At 62.5% G+C, this 15,250-nt stretch overlaps 1 protein-coding gene across 2 annotated transcripts in view; it reads left to right on the top strand.

Annotated features, from left to right (window-relative positions):
• Positions 1 to 48: 48 nt before the first annotated feature.
• Positions 49 to 15,250, top strand: part of KCNAB1 (potassium voltage-gated channel subfamily A member regulatory beta subunit 1) — a 26,457-nt gene continuing 11,255 nt past the window's right edge. For both annotated transcript variants that reach the window (XM_026057713.1, XM_026057712.1), the window contains exons 1-3: positions 49 to 269; positions 12,232 to 12,275; positions 13,525 to 13,562. In XM_026057713.1, the coding sequence (XP_025913498.1) occupies positions 49 to 269; positions 12,232 to 12,275; positions 13,525 to 13,562 (303 nt within the window). The remainder of the gene's footprint in view (positions 270 to 12,231; positions 12,276 to 13,524; positions 13,563 to 15,250) is intronic.

Below are 15,250 nucleotides of genomic sequence, written 5' to 3'. Positions count from 1 at the left end.
GCGGAGGCGGCTGCCCGCGGCCGCGCGCGGGGCGTCGCGGCGGGCGCGATGCAAGTGTCCATCGCCTGCACCGAGCACAACCTCAAGAGTCGCAATGGCGAGGAGCGGCTCATCAGCAAGCAGAGCAGCGCGGCGCCCAACGTGGTGAGCGCCGCCCGCGCCAAATTCCGGACGGTGGCGATCATCGCCCGCAGCCTGGGCACCTTCACGCCGCAGCACCACATCTCGCTCAAGGAGTCCACCGCGAAGCAGACGGGCATGAAATACAGGTAGGGGCACCGCGGCCCCGCCGCGCCGCGCCGCCCCCTCGCCGGCTGCCGCCGGGGAGCCTCCTTTCTGCGTGCCTCTGCTCTTGAAAGGAGAGCTCCGCCGAGGTTATTAAATACATTTTTAAACCTGTGCATGACGGCATGGTACTCGGGCACTGCTATTTTTGCAGGCGTGTGTGTTTCATACAAAACCCGTTTGCCCTCCCAGCTTTTAAGCGGCGGTGGTGGATTCTGTAACAGGGTTGCTTAGGTGGTTTCCATTGTGTGCTCGATATAACTTGTGTTAGCGTCACGCGGAAAAACCAGGTAGCGGAGCAGGCTCCCGGCCGGCCAGGGAAGGGTCCCGCGCAGCACGTTGCATGGGGCGAGGAGAAGCCGCCGCCCGAGGCACCGTGTCGTCGCGACGGTCGCTTACAGGCGCTTTGCCCGAGTTACTAGCCAGGATGGGACTAAAAACCCATCTGTCTCACGTGAAATGCGGACGAGATTCCTGACTCGTGAAAAGCCTGATGCATCCCACAGAGTTTATTGTTTCTCTTAACCTCGCAGTGCAAAATGGGAGCAGGCTGCTCCCTGCGGCTGAGCTGCTGGGGCTGGGCAGCGCTGGCACTTTCCACCCCAGGTCGGGGGGCTTTTGCCCCCTCCTCGGCTGACGGGCAGCGTGCTCCAGGCCGGGCAGGGTGGGATGCAATGGCCGCAGCGCTTCCCAGGCGGAGCAGCCCCGCTCCCGGGATGTCAGCACCGAGAGGGAGGCAGCTCCCGCGTGGGCGGCCGGGCAGCCTCGTGGTTAGGAAAATCCCAACGCAACAGCTCGTCGCATTGACTCCCGAGGAAACGCGTGGCCAGGCCAGGGGAGACCCCAGCGAATTAGGCGCTCGGCTGTAATTTGCCCGGACGTGTTTGAACTGCTGGCGAATAACGCAGAGGATTCGCCTGACTTGGCGATCGCGGTGTTTCCGCATGCGTGGCCGGGGCGATGCACGCTCCGTGGCACGCTCCCACCAGCTGCTGGGGCGCCTGCGCCGCCTCTGCCCCAGCTGGCGAGGGGCACTGGGCACTGCCCATTCCCACCGGGATTCGCTCCCGGAGGCGTCACTGTCATGCAGGGGTGCTGGCCGGCGGCCTCTGGCCTCCGCCTCCCTCTTGGGCCCCTGTGCGGGAGAGCAGCGCTTTGGGTCACCCCGGGCACCCCGAGCCCGGCCTTTGCAAACCGCTTCTGGCTTATTTCTAGTTAAAACGCCGGTAGCGAGCGCTAACCCTCCTGGTGGCGCTGAGCACAATTCCCAGGGCTGCGGCTGCGAGGGCCTGGGGAATGACATCAGGAATAGCATCTCCGTCGTAACAAGATCGAGGTTTTATCTTTATGACTAATCCCTCTTTGTGCTCCCAAATATCTCCATATCTGGAGATGATTCCTGCCCCCGGAGGAGGAGCGGAGGGGGATTTGGGGGAAGAGCGGAGCAAAGCTGCAGGCGCAGCCGCGGCGCTGCTCAGTCGAGATGCCCTGCAGCCGGGCAGGCGGCTGCCGGCAGTGCCGGAGCGGTGCCTAGTGCCGCTCGCCCAACCCGGCCGGTTTTCCCACCTTCTGCAAAGTCCTCAGCTCCCTTACATCCACAGCTGAAGTCCTTCTCTGTTCATTTTCTGCCTGAACTGTGTCACTGCTGATCAGATTTACAGCGTACGCGGTTTAAAATTACGTGCTAGTTAAGATGCCTCTTGTTTTGTGCTAAAAATAATGAAAGCCGCTTCCCCCTTTAAAGCCGCTCTGGAATCTAGGTAACTTTGAAGATGCAGTTGGCAGGGCTGCCGCGCAAAGCTCGCAGCGTCGCTCGCGATGCTTCTGCCCAGCCGCGGCGCTTCGCCTCCCTCCCACGGCCGCGAGGCACTTTCCGATACGAGGCGGCTGACGAGAGTGACGCTGTCAGGGGGATTATGTAAAGGAGAGAGACGGGAGCGCGGTGCCAGCGCGTGGGGCCGGGCGGGGGCCGGCGCCCCGCATCCCGCATCCCGCATCCCGCACGCTCCCGTGCTTCTCCCAGGGTGCAGGGAGAGGAGCCGATAGGAAACACAGAGTTTGCGGCAATAAATGTGCTCCCTCTTGTTCCTCCGTGTCCTGTCGATACTCCGGCTCAGCTGCCCTGGCGGAGCCGCCCAGATGCTCGCGCGCGGCATTCGGGATCTTTTCAAGCTCTTCCTCGCCAGGCTTGGCCCGGACGGCTGCGATCTGCTGCATCGTTGCGGGAGGCAGTGAGGTATCTTTGCGCCCGCTGCTGTGGAGCGCGGCGGCAGGGCGGCGGGCTGGGGATTCGCCCGCTTTCGGGGGCCGAGCATCGCAGCCTGGCGCCGTCTCCCTCCCGATTTGCCTTTTTTGTCATTTACTGTCCAGCCAAATTTGAGCAGCCTGTAACACTGAGCTCGCCCCGGCCCTGGTGCGCGGCGTTATCTGGGCTGTGCCGTGACCACCGTGGGAAACCGCGCTGGAAACCGCGACCGGCACCGGCTTCCCCGCGCGTCCCTGCAGCCTTGCCCATGCGCCGAGCGGGGCCGGGCCGCCGGCACGCGCCACGCTGCCCAAACAGCCCTGTGCTCGCGGCCTCGGCGCTCGGAGCTCGGCGGAGCGCTGGCACGAGGGACCCGGCTAACGAAGGTCTGTTTATTTGCGCTCGTCGATAATTGGCGGCGGCGGCTCCGAGCGCCTGTGGAGGCTGGCGGCTGCCGAGGGCTGCGGGCGCAGGGCACCGTTCTGCCCCGCGGGCTCCTGCCGGGGAGATGCCACCGCGAGCCCGGGCGGCGCCAGCCCCCTGCGCCCTGCGCCCTGCTCGCGCGCATCGAGCGGCACGAGAGAAACGCGACTGCAGAAGGAACTGCTCGTCCCGCTCCGCTGCCTGCCTAAGCGGCCACTGGCAGGTACAACTCACGGATGCGGCAAGTGTCGGACGCTGAACGGCAGAGTTAACCCCAGCCTCTGCAGCCCCCCAGCACCAGCCGGGAGGAGGAGGAGGAGCAGGAGGAGGAAGAGCAGGGGGAGGAGAAGGAGGAAGAGCAGAAGGAGGAGGAGGAGGAGGAGGAAGAATTGGAGGAGGAAGAGTTGGAGGAGGAGGAGGAAGAATTGGAGGAGGAAGAGTTGGAGGAGGAGGAGGAGGAGGAGAAGAAGGAGGAGGAGGAGGAAGAAGAACAGGAGGAGGACGATGAAGAGCAGGGGAGAGGAGGGGGCGGCAGCGGCCCCTCCAGGCACGTTTCCGGCAGCCGGCGCCTCGCAGGAATCCGGAGCCGCTGGTGCGGGGGCTTGCGGCAGCCCCGGCTGCGCGCGGGGCCACGCTCGCGCCGCCGGCCCAAGCAGCGACGGTGCCGCTACGGCACGAGCCTCCTGTGCGGCAGCCTCCCGGCGTCCGCGCCGGCGCTGCGTCCGAGAGCTCGGCTCTGCGGGCGGCTGCCCCCGGACACGAGCCCGGGCTCGGGTTTCGGAGCGGTCCGGTTGGGAAACGCACCCCGATCGTTTATCCCGCCGCGTTGGTTTGGAAACGGGAGATAAACCTTTCATGCCGTTAGAGGGGCGGAAGCGGGAGCAGACGCTTCCTCGGCGGTTCGGGACCTGCGTCCTCCTCCTTGCGCGACCCTACGGCATCGGCCGTGGCACCTGCCTCGAGGGTTCGGTGATTCCCGCTTCATGGAAGCTTTTGCCGCAACTATCAGCAGTTTTAAGCGCTTCACATGCAAATGGCGCTATTATTTTAATATAAAATCACATATTATTTCAGCGGCTCTGCAACCCAGGTTGATTTTTACGGTTCATTGCCGGGTCTTCATTGCACTGCTGTAAACTAAGCCTGACCCGGGGAACGGACCTTAACTCACAGCGCCAAAACCCCTCGCAGTGTGCTAGCAGCGGCCGGGCCGCGTCTGCCCGGCGGGCACCTGTTTTCCTGTTTTCCAGGAAAACCCAGCACCACTTGGTCACGCGATGCATGGTACCAGCTGCAAATCCTTCCGTTCCCGCTGTCATGCCCTGTGCTGCTGCCGTCCCGGGGAAGGGCCGGGGGCTGGGGAGCGCCGCTCCGGCGCCGAGGAAAGCCCGGGAGCGACGGCTTTTCCCCGTGCAGAGCCGCGGCGCGGGCAGGAAAAGGGCAGAGCCGGCTCCTGCCTTTGGCTGCCGCCCATCTCTTCCCCCCGTATCTGCATTTTAATGCGTCACCGGTGACTTTTACGAGGCTCCAGCCAAAAAAAAAAAAAAGAAAAGCAGCAGCGTGCCGAAATCCTGGGAATTTGAGCTGGAACGATGGAGGCGACGTCCCCGCCGCCCCCGGTGCCTGGCGCCTGCCCATGGGCCCGGCCGCCGCCGCCTCTGCCGCAAGCGGCTTTTCTCGTTGTTATTATTATTGTATATCGGTGCCCCCGTGCGCGGGCGGCAGCAACGCGGGGCCTCGCCGCCCGCCTGCCCCCCGCCGCGGCGTTGCCAGAAGGGAAGCAGAGGCCGCGCTAAGCCGCAGCGATCTCCTCTCACCTGCCTAAAACCGATTCAGATTTCCAAACAGCTGGAAAAAAAAGGCGCCGATCCTCGGGGTGCCCCTTCGGCAGGCTGCCGGGGGCAGAAGCCGCCAGCGGGACGCGCTGCGCAGCGGAGCACGGAAAGGCCGGAAACCGCCGCTTTGCGAGGACGGGGGTTTTGGACGTCGCTCCGGGACGAGGGAATCTTACGGGCAGTGCGATAGGAGCCGGCGGAGGCGGCGTCTGCCCGAGCGGAGCAGCGGCTTTCGCGGGGCGGCGGGAGGCGTTGCGTGCTCTCGGCACAAGCACGTGGTTAAAAAGCGCATGAAACGGGGGAGCGCTGCGATCCGGCGTCACCGCAGTTACGGCTGCAGTTCGGCGGGACGTGCTGCGCGCGCTGCGGGAGCGGGAGAGGAGAACCGCGCTTCGCTCCCTTTCCGCCCGCGCCGCCTGGAGCCGCCTCCGGCTCCGCGGGGCCGCTAGAGGGGCGGCTGCGCGCTCCCGAAAGCCTGCGGGTCTTACGGAGCCGCTGGGGCAAAACCGAACCCGGCGTGAAGAGCCAGGAAGCGCCGAAGCCGATCGAAGAAGAGCGTTAGCGTGTCCGTGCCCTCTCGCCTTGGCTCGGCAGCAAAATCCGTCCTTTTCGTCCCCTTGCTGCAGCGTCGCTTCGGGAATCTTCTTTCCTTTCCGAAGCCGGCCCGAGGGCCCGGGGGGGGGAGGCTGCGGGACGCGGGGTCGTGCGGGGGGGGGTCCCAAACGCTCCTGCTTTTGCTCGGCCCCTCGTCCTGCTCGAAGCAGCCTGGTTTTTAGGGACCAGGTTACGTATTCCATCCGTTTTCCGCGCGGAAAGGAACCGTGCTTTAGCGGTAGTGGGGATGTTCCTAAGCAACGTTGCTTTCCCACTGAAAGCTTCAGGAACGGTGACTTTTTCTTCCTTTTTTTTTTTTTTTTTAACGTTTTCGTAGCAGCCGGCCCTGGGCCTGCCGCGGTCCGCAGGTGGTGGCAGCGCATCACGGACCCCAGCGCGGCTTGGCCAGGAGGGCCGCGCGCTCCCGCCGGGATGAGGCTGCCGGAGGATGCCGAGCCCGTGCCGGAGCCGAGCCGGCGCTCGTCCGCCGGGGTGCGGACGCCTCCCGCGGGAGGGCTCGGACCTCGCCGAGCTTCGCGGCCCACGGACGGCCGTCGGACACGGACGCCTGGCTGCCTTCCAGCATGGAAAGGAAGGGAAGCTGGACCTGCACAGTCCGTAGGCCTGGAACGGCAGAGCGGGAGAACGGGCCGAGCTGGGGCTGAGCTCGCAAATCCCCTGTACAATCTCGCACAGAAACAACATTTTTCTCTTCGGGCATCGCCTGAGGAGCGAGGAAGGTGTGCGCGAAACGCTGTCTTCCCGTCTTTTGGGGGATGCTCCGCAAAAGCCTGGGCAGGCACCAGCGGCGGAGGGGCAGGGAGCTGTGCGGGAGCCGCGCGGGAGCATTCGGCCTCCGAAAGCACGGAGGAAAACTTCCCAGCCGGCCTCTGCGTCCTCCTGCTCCTCGACTGCGGGAATCACCGCGGAGCGGCCCGTGGCCGGCAGCGGTACGAGGCGCGACTTCCACCAAATACCTCTCCCAAGAAAGAGTTAAACTGGTTTAGAGCCGCCGCTGCGGCACAGGCGAGTTTTTCTCACTTTTCCCTGCCAAATACTCGCCTGGATTTTAAACCTTAGGCTCTTGTCTTTTTAGCCAAAATGAACATTTGTTTCAGACATGCTCCAGTCTTCCCACACTGTCACGTTACAAAGCCGAAGCCTCGGCGAAGGGATTGCAGCCTCCTTTGTTCCCGGGATTCTTGGGGAAAGAAGGCAAAACCTAACGTTTCCCGGACTCTGGCGCGCAGCCTTTCCCCCGGCTGCCTCCCGCAGCTCCTGCCGCCGCTCCGCGCTCCCCCTTGGGCGCGCTACTCGCTACTCGCCCTCGTCCCCCTTTTATTGCTTTCCGGTTCCTGCTGCCGGCTGCCCCTCGCCCGCCCCGGATGCGCCGGCGGCTCGCGCGCACATGCCTGGGCGGCCGCTCCGGCAGGCGTTTCAGTCCCGACGCGCCGCCGCTCGCTTGTGCCACCATCCGCAGACCCGGCCGCGTCTTGCAGAACTGCGTCTTTCCGCCTCCGTCCGCACGCAAATCTTGCAAAGCGCCGGGGAAGAGGAGCGCGCCGGCCCCGCGGGCGCCTGGGCGGAGGGCACTCAGCACGCCGCCTCTCCCGCCGCTCCGCCCGGCCTGTCCCGGCCCTTCGGCTCCGGCCCGGCCCGCGCGGCCCCCACGGCCGCTGGCTCCTCGCGGCGCGGAGCCCGTAGCTCCCGGGAGCCGCGCGGCCAGGCGAGGGCCTTCTCCCAAGCGCCCTTCTTCGCCTTTTCCCTGGAGGGGGATGGCGCGGCTCCCGGGAATGGCGCAGCTCTGCCAGGGCTGCCCAGGTTTCCCAGGAATGGTGCAGCTCCCGGGAATGGCGCGGCTCTGCCAGGGCCACCCAGGTTTCCCAGGAATGGCATGGCTCCTGGGAATGGCGTGACTCCCGGGAATGGTGCAGCTCTGCCGGTTCCCGGCGCTCGGCAGGGCCTGGCGGGGTCCTGCCCGGAGCCGCGCGGTGGTCGGGAGCTGCTGCGCCAAGCACACGTGAGGCTGAGTGTCAGTGACAGAGCAACACGAACGAGAGCTGTGTGTTTAAAAATAGATTTAGAAATATCTATATCTATATATAGAGATATATAAAAATATATATATTTAACAGAGCTGTAGTTTGGGGGGGTTTTGTTGTTTTTTAAATCAGTTGCTTATAGGTTGGGCAGACCAGCGCTGAGAGACTTGAGGCTACTGCAGTGCAGCATCCTCCTTAACGGCTACTTAATTCCTTAGCCGCGCTGACTTGGAAAAGTCGGCGCTTTGTTTTTGAGCAGGACTGCGCAAACAGCATCAGCATAAAAGCGCTCCGAGCGCGGCGGTGCCAGGTACGCGGGAGCGCGCCGGCCGCGGCAGCCGTAACCCTGCAGCAGCCTTTGCCGGGCACTGCAAGGTTTCCCGAAGGAAAAGCGTGCAAAAAGGGTCAGCGGGAAGACGTGCTGGTGCCGGAGGCCCCCTCGTCCCGGCAGGAAAGCCGCCGGCTCCAGGGGAGCGGGGCCGCCGGGCCAGTCCGGGACGGCACATTAATCGCCTCCGCGACTTGGACGGTAACCGAATCGAGGCACAAACTGCTTTTCCCGGCTGTCTGCTTAGAAACAAACCATTTATTTTCCTGGGCAGTTTTGTAGCTTCTGGGTATGGTTTTTTCCTGCTTGGTTTGATTTTTCTGGGGTGGAAGAGAACCAAGTCTCCGGAATGTTTTTGCTATTTCAGGCAAGTTATTGATCCGCTGTAGCGCCAGTAACCCGGTCGATGGCTCAGTGCTTCCAAACCGCCGAGGTCTGCGCTCGGAGAGGAGCCGGCCGGCGCCCCGAGCTTTGCCCCGTCTGCGCGCGGCCCCTCCGTGCCCGCGCGCCCCTCGCGCTAGCGAGCGTGTGCCGCCCGGCAGAGCCACCGCGCGGGTGGGGGCCGGACCCGCCGGGGGCTGCCGCCCGCTGGGCCCCTCCCTTTCCTGGCTGTTTTCACGCGCTCGTGGAAGTTTTTAGGATTTCCCATGCGGTCAGGAGAAAACACGGGGTGCAGGTGTCATATCTGGTGGCCGTGCGCCCGTTTCCCGCGCCCGTTTCCCGCGCCCACAGCGCCGTTTCCCGCGCCCAAGGCACCATTTCCCGTGCCCATTTCCTGCACCCACGGTGCCGTTTCCTGTGCCCACAGCACCGTTTCCTGCGCCTGTTTCCCGCGCTGTTTCCCATGCCCCCGGTGCCATTTCCCACGCCCACGGCACCGTTTCCCACGCTGTTTCCCGTGCCCACAGTGCCATTTCCCACGCTCTCGTCGTGCTGTTTCCCACGCCCACGGCACTGTTTCCTGCGCCATTTCCCGTGCCCACGGCACCATTTCCCGTGCTGTTTCCTGTGCCCACGGTGCCATTTCCCACGCCCACGGCGCTGTTTCCCGTGCTGTTTCCCGCAGCAGCTGGCGCGGGGGCGGCGGGTCCGTCGCCGCAGGGCCGCTCCTGGGCGAGCAGAAACCCCCGCGCTCCCGTCGTGACGCTTCCCCGGGAGCGATCTCACCCACCCGGTGCGTATAAACACCAGCTTCACCTCGCGAATCGGCTGTGACAGTGACTAAGGAGCTGCTGGCTGCAGGAGCAAAACCTTTTTTTAAACACCCTTTTCCCCCGCTTTTAGCGTGCCCGTTGCCCCGGCGAGGCGTTCGCAGTGCCCCTCGCCGCCGCGGGCTTCGCCGAGCCTCACGCACGCCTGCTCTCGCTAACCTCACTTGTCAGCGCTTTGAGCCGAATTTCGTAGCCGACAACGTGCAAAGGGGTTTAGCTCATTTTTGTGCGAAGAGAAATCACCCTGCGTTTGATTTCTGATGCGGATGCAACATAACGGATACCTTTTCAGCAGCTGCCAAGCAGGTACCGAATTAATTCTGCAAGAAGGATCTTGCACTAAAAAGACTTGGCAGCTTCAGCGCCGGCTCTTTATCGCAAACATAAAATTTCCCCAGCAGCTGCTCACACGCAGGCGAAATAAGCAGCGAAGGCGGCTCCGGGGACGGGAGCAGCGTCTCTGTCCCGACGCGCTCGCCGGTCGGTCTGCCGGGCGCTGGCCTGGATGTCAGGAAGGGGCTTCGTGCCGGCGCCGACCCTGCGTGGGCGACCTCGAACACGGCGCTCGGGGCTCGGCGGCAGGCGGGTCCGAACCGTTCTGCAGAATGAATGCAAACGGCTGAGAAGTGCAAAGCAGCACGCGGCTTCTCCGGGGAAGGGGCGGCGGCGGGGCCGGCTCGAGGAGCAGCGCGGCGGCCCAGCGGCCCCGGCGTGGTGAGGCGCCGGCTGGCATCGCGCCCGCCGCTCGGCACGGGGACGATCGCTATGCTGCCGCAGGGCCCATCTGTATTTTCATTCAGAAGCAAAAAAAAAAAATACAAAAAAAAAAGATCTATTTTTAGGGGTTTGTGGCGTAGGCAGAAAAACGCTTTCCCACATCATGCCGAGGCCTCGGGGGAGAAGAGGAAGGTGGCGGGAGGCCGGGAAGCGCCGGCCGCGGAGCAGAGCCTCGCACGGGCTCCGCGTGGGCGCGGGCCGGAGCTCCCCACTGCTCCAGGGCTTTTGGCAGCTATTCGACACGCAAAATTCTGCCCGTGCGTGCAATAGCTGGAACGACTGCAAAACAAGCTTCTGGGTTGGGTTTTTTTTTTTTGCTAAGTTGCGGGTTTTTTGGGTGTTTCTGTCGTCTTCGGCTTTTGCTGTAAATAGCTCATGCAGAGCAGCAAAAAGTGCAGTAATTGCTCGCAGTGTTGTGAAATAAAAGGTGGAGAGACGGGCCCCAAATTATACCGTGATGTGGCAAAGAAATTGCACGGATCCAGTTGTGATGTAAAGGTTAAAGCGGGAGGGTATAATTAGGAGGGTATTTTGCGCTGCAGCAGCAGCAGCAGCAGCTCCGAGCTAGGGCAGGGGGTTAGGACGTGGCACATTTCACGGCCTCCCAGCTAATTATCTTGTCTGGCTCTGCTGAGCGGGGAGGAAGGGAACAACGCTGCCTGGCTTACGGCTCGGAGGAGCCCGTGTCGCGCGCCGAGCGGCAGCCTTCCCTCGCCTTCGGAGAGGGCGGCTTCCCCCCAGCCGAGGAGCGCGCTGGTTAAGCTCGCTGCTCAGACGGCGCCGTAACCGGACCGGGAGTTTCCTTTAGACGTTGCGATGGATATGAATGTTTTGACAAGTGTGAAGGTGAATAAAAAAAAAAACGCGAAGCTGAATGAGGCGAATACTTTAATCGGTGTTACTACGAGGAACGCGAAGTGCTGGGGAAGCGCGGGAGGCGCACGCGGGCTGAGCGCGGCCGCGCGGCCGATGCCGGCGGCGAGAGGCGGCTGCGCGCGGCGGTTGCTAACGCCACCGGGAGACGCCTGCCGCGAGCGGCCCGGGGGGGGGACGCTGCCCCAGCGGGGGGGTTCTGCCTTCGTGGCGTTTAAGTGCACCGAGGCTCGGCCGTGGCGGTCCGCAGGCACGGCCCCGAGCAGCCGAGCGGGGCCGGGAGCGCGGGAACGGGGCCAAGAGCGTGGGAACGGGGCCGGGAGCATGGGAACGGGGCCAAGAGCGCGGGAACGGGGCCAAGAGCGTGGGAACAGGGCTGGGAGTGCAGGAACGGGGCCGGGAGTGTGGGAACGGGGCCAGGAGCGTGGGAATGGGGCCAAGAGTGCGGGAACAGGGCTGGGAGTGTGGGAACGGGACCGGGAGCGCAGGAATGGGGCCGGGAGTGCAGGAACGGGGCTGGGAGCATGGGAACGGGGCCAAGAGTGCGGGAACAGGGCCAGGAGCATGGGAACAGGGCCAAGAGCGCAGGAACGGGGGTGGGAGCACAGGAACGGGGCCAAGAGCGTGGGAACGGGGCCGGGCGTGTGGGAATGGGGCCGGGAGCGTGGGAGCGTGGGTGGGAGCACAGGAATGGGGCCGGGAGCACGGGAACGAGGCCAAGAGCATGGGAACAGGGCCGGGAGTGCAGGAACGGGGCCGGGAGTGCGGGAACGGGGCCGGGAGTGTGGGAATGGGGCCGGGAGTGCGGGAACGGGGCCGGGAGTGCGGGAACGGGGCCGGGAGCGTGGGAATGGGGCCAAGAGTGCGGGAACAGGGCTGGGAGCATGGGAACAGGGCCAGGAGTGCAGGAACAGGGCTGGGAGTGCGGGAACGGGGCCAAGAGCGTGGGAACGGGGCCGGGAGTGCGGGAACGGGGCTGGGAGTGTGGGAACGAGGCCAAGAGCACGGGAACGGGGCCGGTAGCGTGGGAACGGGGCCGGGAGTGTGGGAACGAGGCCAAGAGCACGGGAACGGGGCCGGGAGCGTGGGAATGGGGCCGGGAGCGTGGGAATGGGGCCGGGAGCGCAGGAACGGGGTGGCGATGACGGTGGCCGAGCCCCGGGCGCCCCCGGGGACGCCGCAAACCCTCTTCGCCGCGTGTCGCCCGGAGGCCGACGGCAGCCCGGAGCGCCGAAGCGCCGCAGCAGCAGCAGCACGGCGGCGGCGGTGGTGGGCAGCGGGGCTCCCCGGGGCGAGCGGCACCGCTGCGCCCGCAACCCCGGCCTCGCCGCCGGCAGCCCAGCACCGCCCGCGCTGCTGCCGCTGCGTTTTGACTCCTCTTTATTTTACCCAAAATGAGTCGCGACCGAGCGGGGCGAAAGAGTATTACAGTATGTTCACTGTTGTCAAAATCAGGAATTTACTTTTCTGAGAGTGTCTACCCGTTTCAGAGGAAAATGGATGATTTGGACAAAACTAGACCGGCATTCTTAGTCTGATGCTTTTCCGCTGAGTTATTAAAGCCGTGTGTCCCCGCAGGATTTAATATTAATTTCTAATCATTTTCTTTTTATTCCAGAAACCTTGGAAAATCTGGACTGCGAGTTTCGTGCTTAGGCCTCGGTGAGTAACCCCCCCCCCCCCAGGCAAACCGCGCCGGCCGGCCCCTCGGCCGGGAATCGCACCCCGGCTCGCCACTGCCGAATTTTGCCCCGATCCTCGGCGTATCGATAGCGGCCTTGAGCTGCGGGGCGGGAGCGCGTCCGGCGGCCTGGAGCGCTGCGCCCGGGGGCTTTGCCCGTGCACAAACTTCCCTGGTGCCAACCGGACCACTTGCGTGAGGCAGCCTTTAAAAAATACGGTCTAAAATACTGCAGGAAAAAGGATCTTTCTAGCCGGCAGGCACTTTTGCATGGTTGCACTGGCCTTGTCCGAAACGGGGGCGGGAGAGAGGAGGAAAGGCTGCCGCTGGCTGCGCGGCCGTCGTTTTGCCCGGCTCCTGCTCCGGCGGAGCCGCCCGCGCCGCGGCCCAGCTCGTGGGACTTTCCTAAGTGGCTTCTCTTCCGTGCTTCCCTCCGAGGAGATTAATTCGTTCGCTTAAACTCTCCGCGGATCAAAACCTCGTGCAAGGCTTCCTAAGCTCCCCCAGGCTCAGTAATCCTCCTTGAGAGCTTCCGAAATCGCCCGGGGGGGGGGGGGCGAGCCGCATGCTCCAGAGGGGAGAAGACGCGAAGCGGAGCGAGAATGAGGGGAGGGAAGCGGCAAGGGAAGCCGTGCTCTGTGGCCAGGCCTGCTCCTGCCAGCTCGGCGGATGCGATGCGATGCCGCGGCGCGGCGGCGGGTTACGGCAGAGCAGCCCGCTCCTGCGCGTCCTCGCTACCTGCGTCCGTGCGGCCGGCGCCTCCTGCCCTGCTCCGGAGCGACCGGCTGCGTTCGGATAACGCCCCGCTTAACGGGTGTAAATAACTGCTTTTCTTCCCACCTGTGCTTGGGACCTTGCTGCGCATTCAAGCAAAAAAAAAATCTCTTTGGGATAAACAGTGTCAACATTTTTCAGCAGAAAAGCCCTTTAATGTGTTCCTATAAAAAAATAACACTTCTGAGGCTTTAATGTGGAAATCAGTTTTCATCCTGTTTTCCCCCCCCCCCCACCTGCGTAAAGAGGCTTAATTAAAGAGGCTTAACGCGCGGGGGGCCAGCGAGCCCGATAACCGGCCGGGGCGTCCGCGGCGCCGGCACCCGCTTAGCCAGGGCTGCTAAGGGCCGGCACCTGCGGCTGGCTCCGCTGGTGCCGTTAGTTAAGGAGCATCGCTTGGGAGGCACCGGCATCAGCACCGGCACCATGCAGTAACCCCCGTTTCGCTCTTTCCAGGGACGTGGGTCACGTTCGGAGGCCAGATCTCGGATGAGGTAAGTGCTGCTCGGCTCCAGTACGGTGCACGAAGTAGAGCTGATCCGAGCGATTTTTTTTTTGCAGCAAATCAGAGCTGCCGAAACACCGGGAGGCTATTTCCGTACGGGAACCGGCAGAGGATTAGCGCGTGAAGGGATGCAGAGCTGGAGCTTCTGCTGCAAAAAGCCTTAATGATGGTGACATTTGCAGACGTCAGCTTTAATGAAAACTTCTCCTCCCTTAAAACGATCCGCTCTTTGCCGGCGTTTGGGGTGATCTCTGCATGCGTAGCGCTGACAGCCGTACGGCTCCTGGCGCCCAGACTGGGGCCTGCTCTCTTTGCAAGACTGGCCAGGCTGGGTTTGTTCAGAATAGGATGAAACAAGTGAAAATGCGCTTGTTTTTTTTTTTACTCACTCTGGCCCATAACAGATGGCTCTTAAACTCTGTTAATATTCCCACAGAAGCGCTGCACAACACGTGGGTTTTACTAAGTGTCAGCTACCTTGTGAATGTTATTCACCAAAAAAAAAACCCAACCCCAAACCCTTCCAGCAGCCTTGCTTATAGTATTACGACATAAAATCCCAAAATAACTTTTTCCGGAGGAGAGGCACAGGATTTTGATTGCAGAGGGTTTTTTGGTTTTGAAGTCGTTTGATCTTTGTTATTTCTTCTGCTCGCTGTGCATCACTGAGCCGAGTTTATTTCTGGCTTTTTAGTATTCCAGGGTGCAGCAAAAAAGGCTCGTTTCACTTATGGATTTGGTTTAATGGCTAAAAGAAGCCGGTCCAAAATGCCAACGAGCGGGCAAAGCAGGCTGAGCCCAGCGCCGTCCCCGCCGGGCGCTTCCCCCCCTTGGGGTGCACGGTCCCCTGGGGTCGGCACCGGAGGTTTTAGTGGGAATCGATGGACGCAACCTTCAGCTGCTGAGATGTTCTGCAAAGGCAGCTGGAGAATTACAGAAAAGCCTGTCAGGTAGCCAAAAAAAAAAAAAAAAAGAGCTTAGCATGGTAATATCCTTTCTGGTTTAAATTCCATAGATTTAGGGAGTAATTTCTGTAACCCTGTTAAACTCTTGGCTGCTTTCCTACTAGAAAGCGGAGGACTCTCTCTGAGAGGAGCTTAACGCCCCCGAGATGCGTTGGGGGAGCTGCTGGCAGGGGGAGCCCTGGCCGGCGCGGGGCAGTGCCGGGGGCTCGGCGGCCGGGGCCGCGGGCTGCGTGCCGTAGCGCGCTCCCCGGCTCCCCGTTTTCTGCCTGTGTTTTCTGCGGAAGTGGGTTAGAAGGCTGTTCCGACAGGTTTGAGCTTTTCTTTGAATTATTTAAGGGAAAAAACACCCAGGCTGAAGACAGAGGATTTCTGGACACTCTCAGTTTCTAACTATAATTTTATAAGACATAAATCTCTCCGGATTCGGAGCCTGTGGGGTGTGATTTACATTCTCTTGGGGGGGAAAAAAAGAAATGTGTGCTGAAGTAAAGGCAGGTGTTAATGTATTCGAGACTGCCTTTGAATCCGATTCATCCGCGTTGTGATGGTGGTGGGTGGGCAGAGTCACAGCTGAGATTTCCACATCTGAGTGGTTTTTTTGGTAAACTGAAAGCAGGCTTGGGGCGGATGTGTGCTTTTGGATGACCCGAGTACGCTCTGGGGGACCAGGAGAGCTCTTGGGGCGGATGTGTGCTTTTGGATGACCCAGGTA

This window comes from Apteryx rowi, unplaced genomic scaffold (assembly GCF_003343035.1).
Source record: "Apteryx rowi isolate R43461 unplaced genomic scaffold, aptRow1 scaffold_140, whole genome shotgun sequence".
NCBI classification, from domain to species: domain Eukaryota; kingdom Metazoa; phylum Chordata; class Aves; order Apterygiformes; family Apterygidae; genus Apteryx; species Apteryx rowi.
The sequence above is the reverse complement of the archived record's forward strand: the minus strand, read 5'-3'. Positions and strand labels throughout refer to the sequence as shown.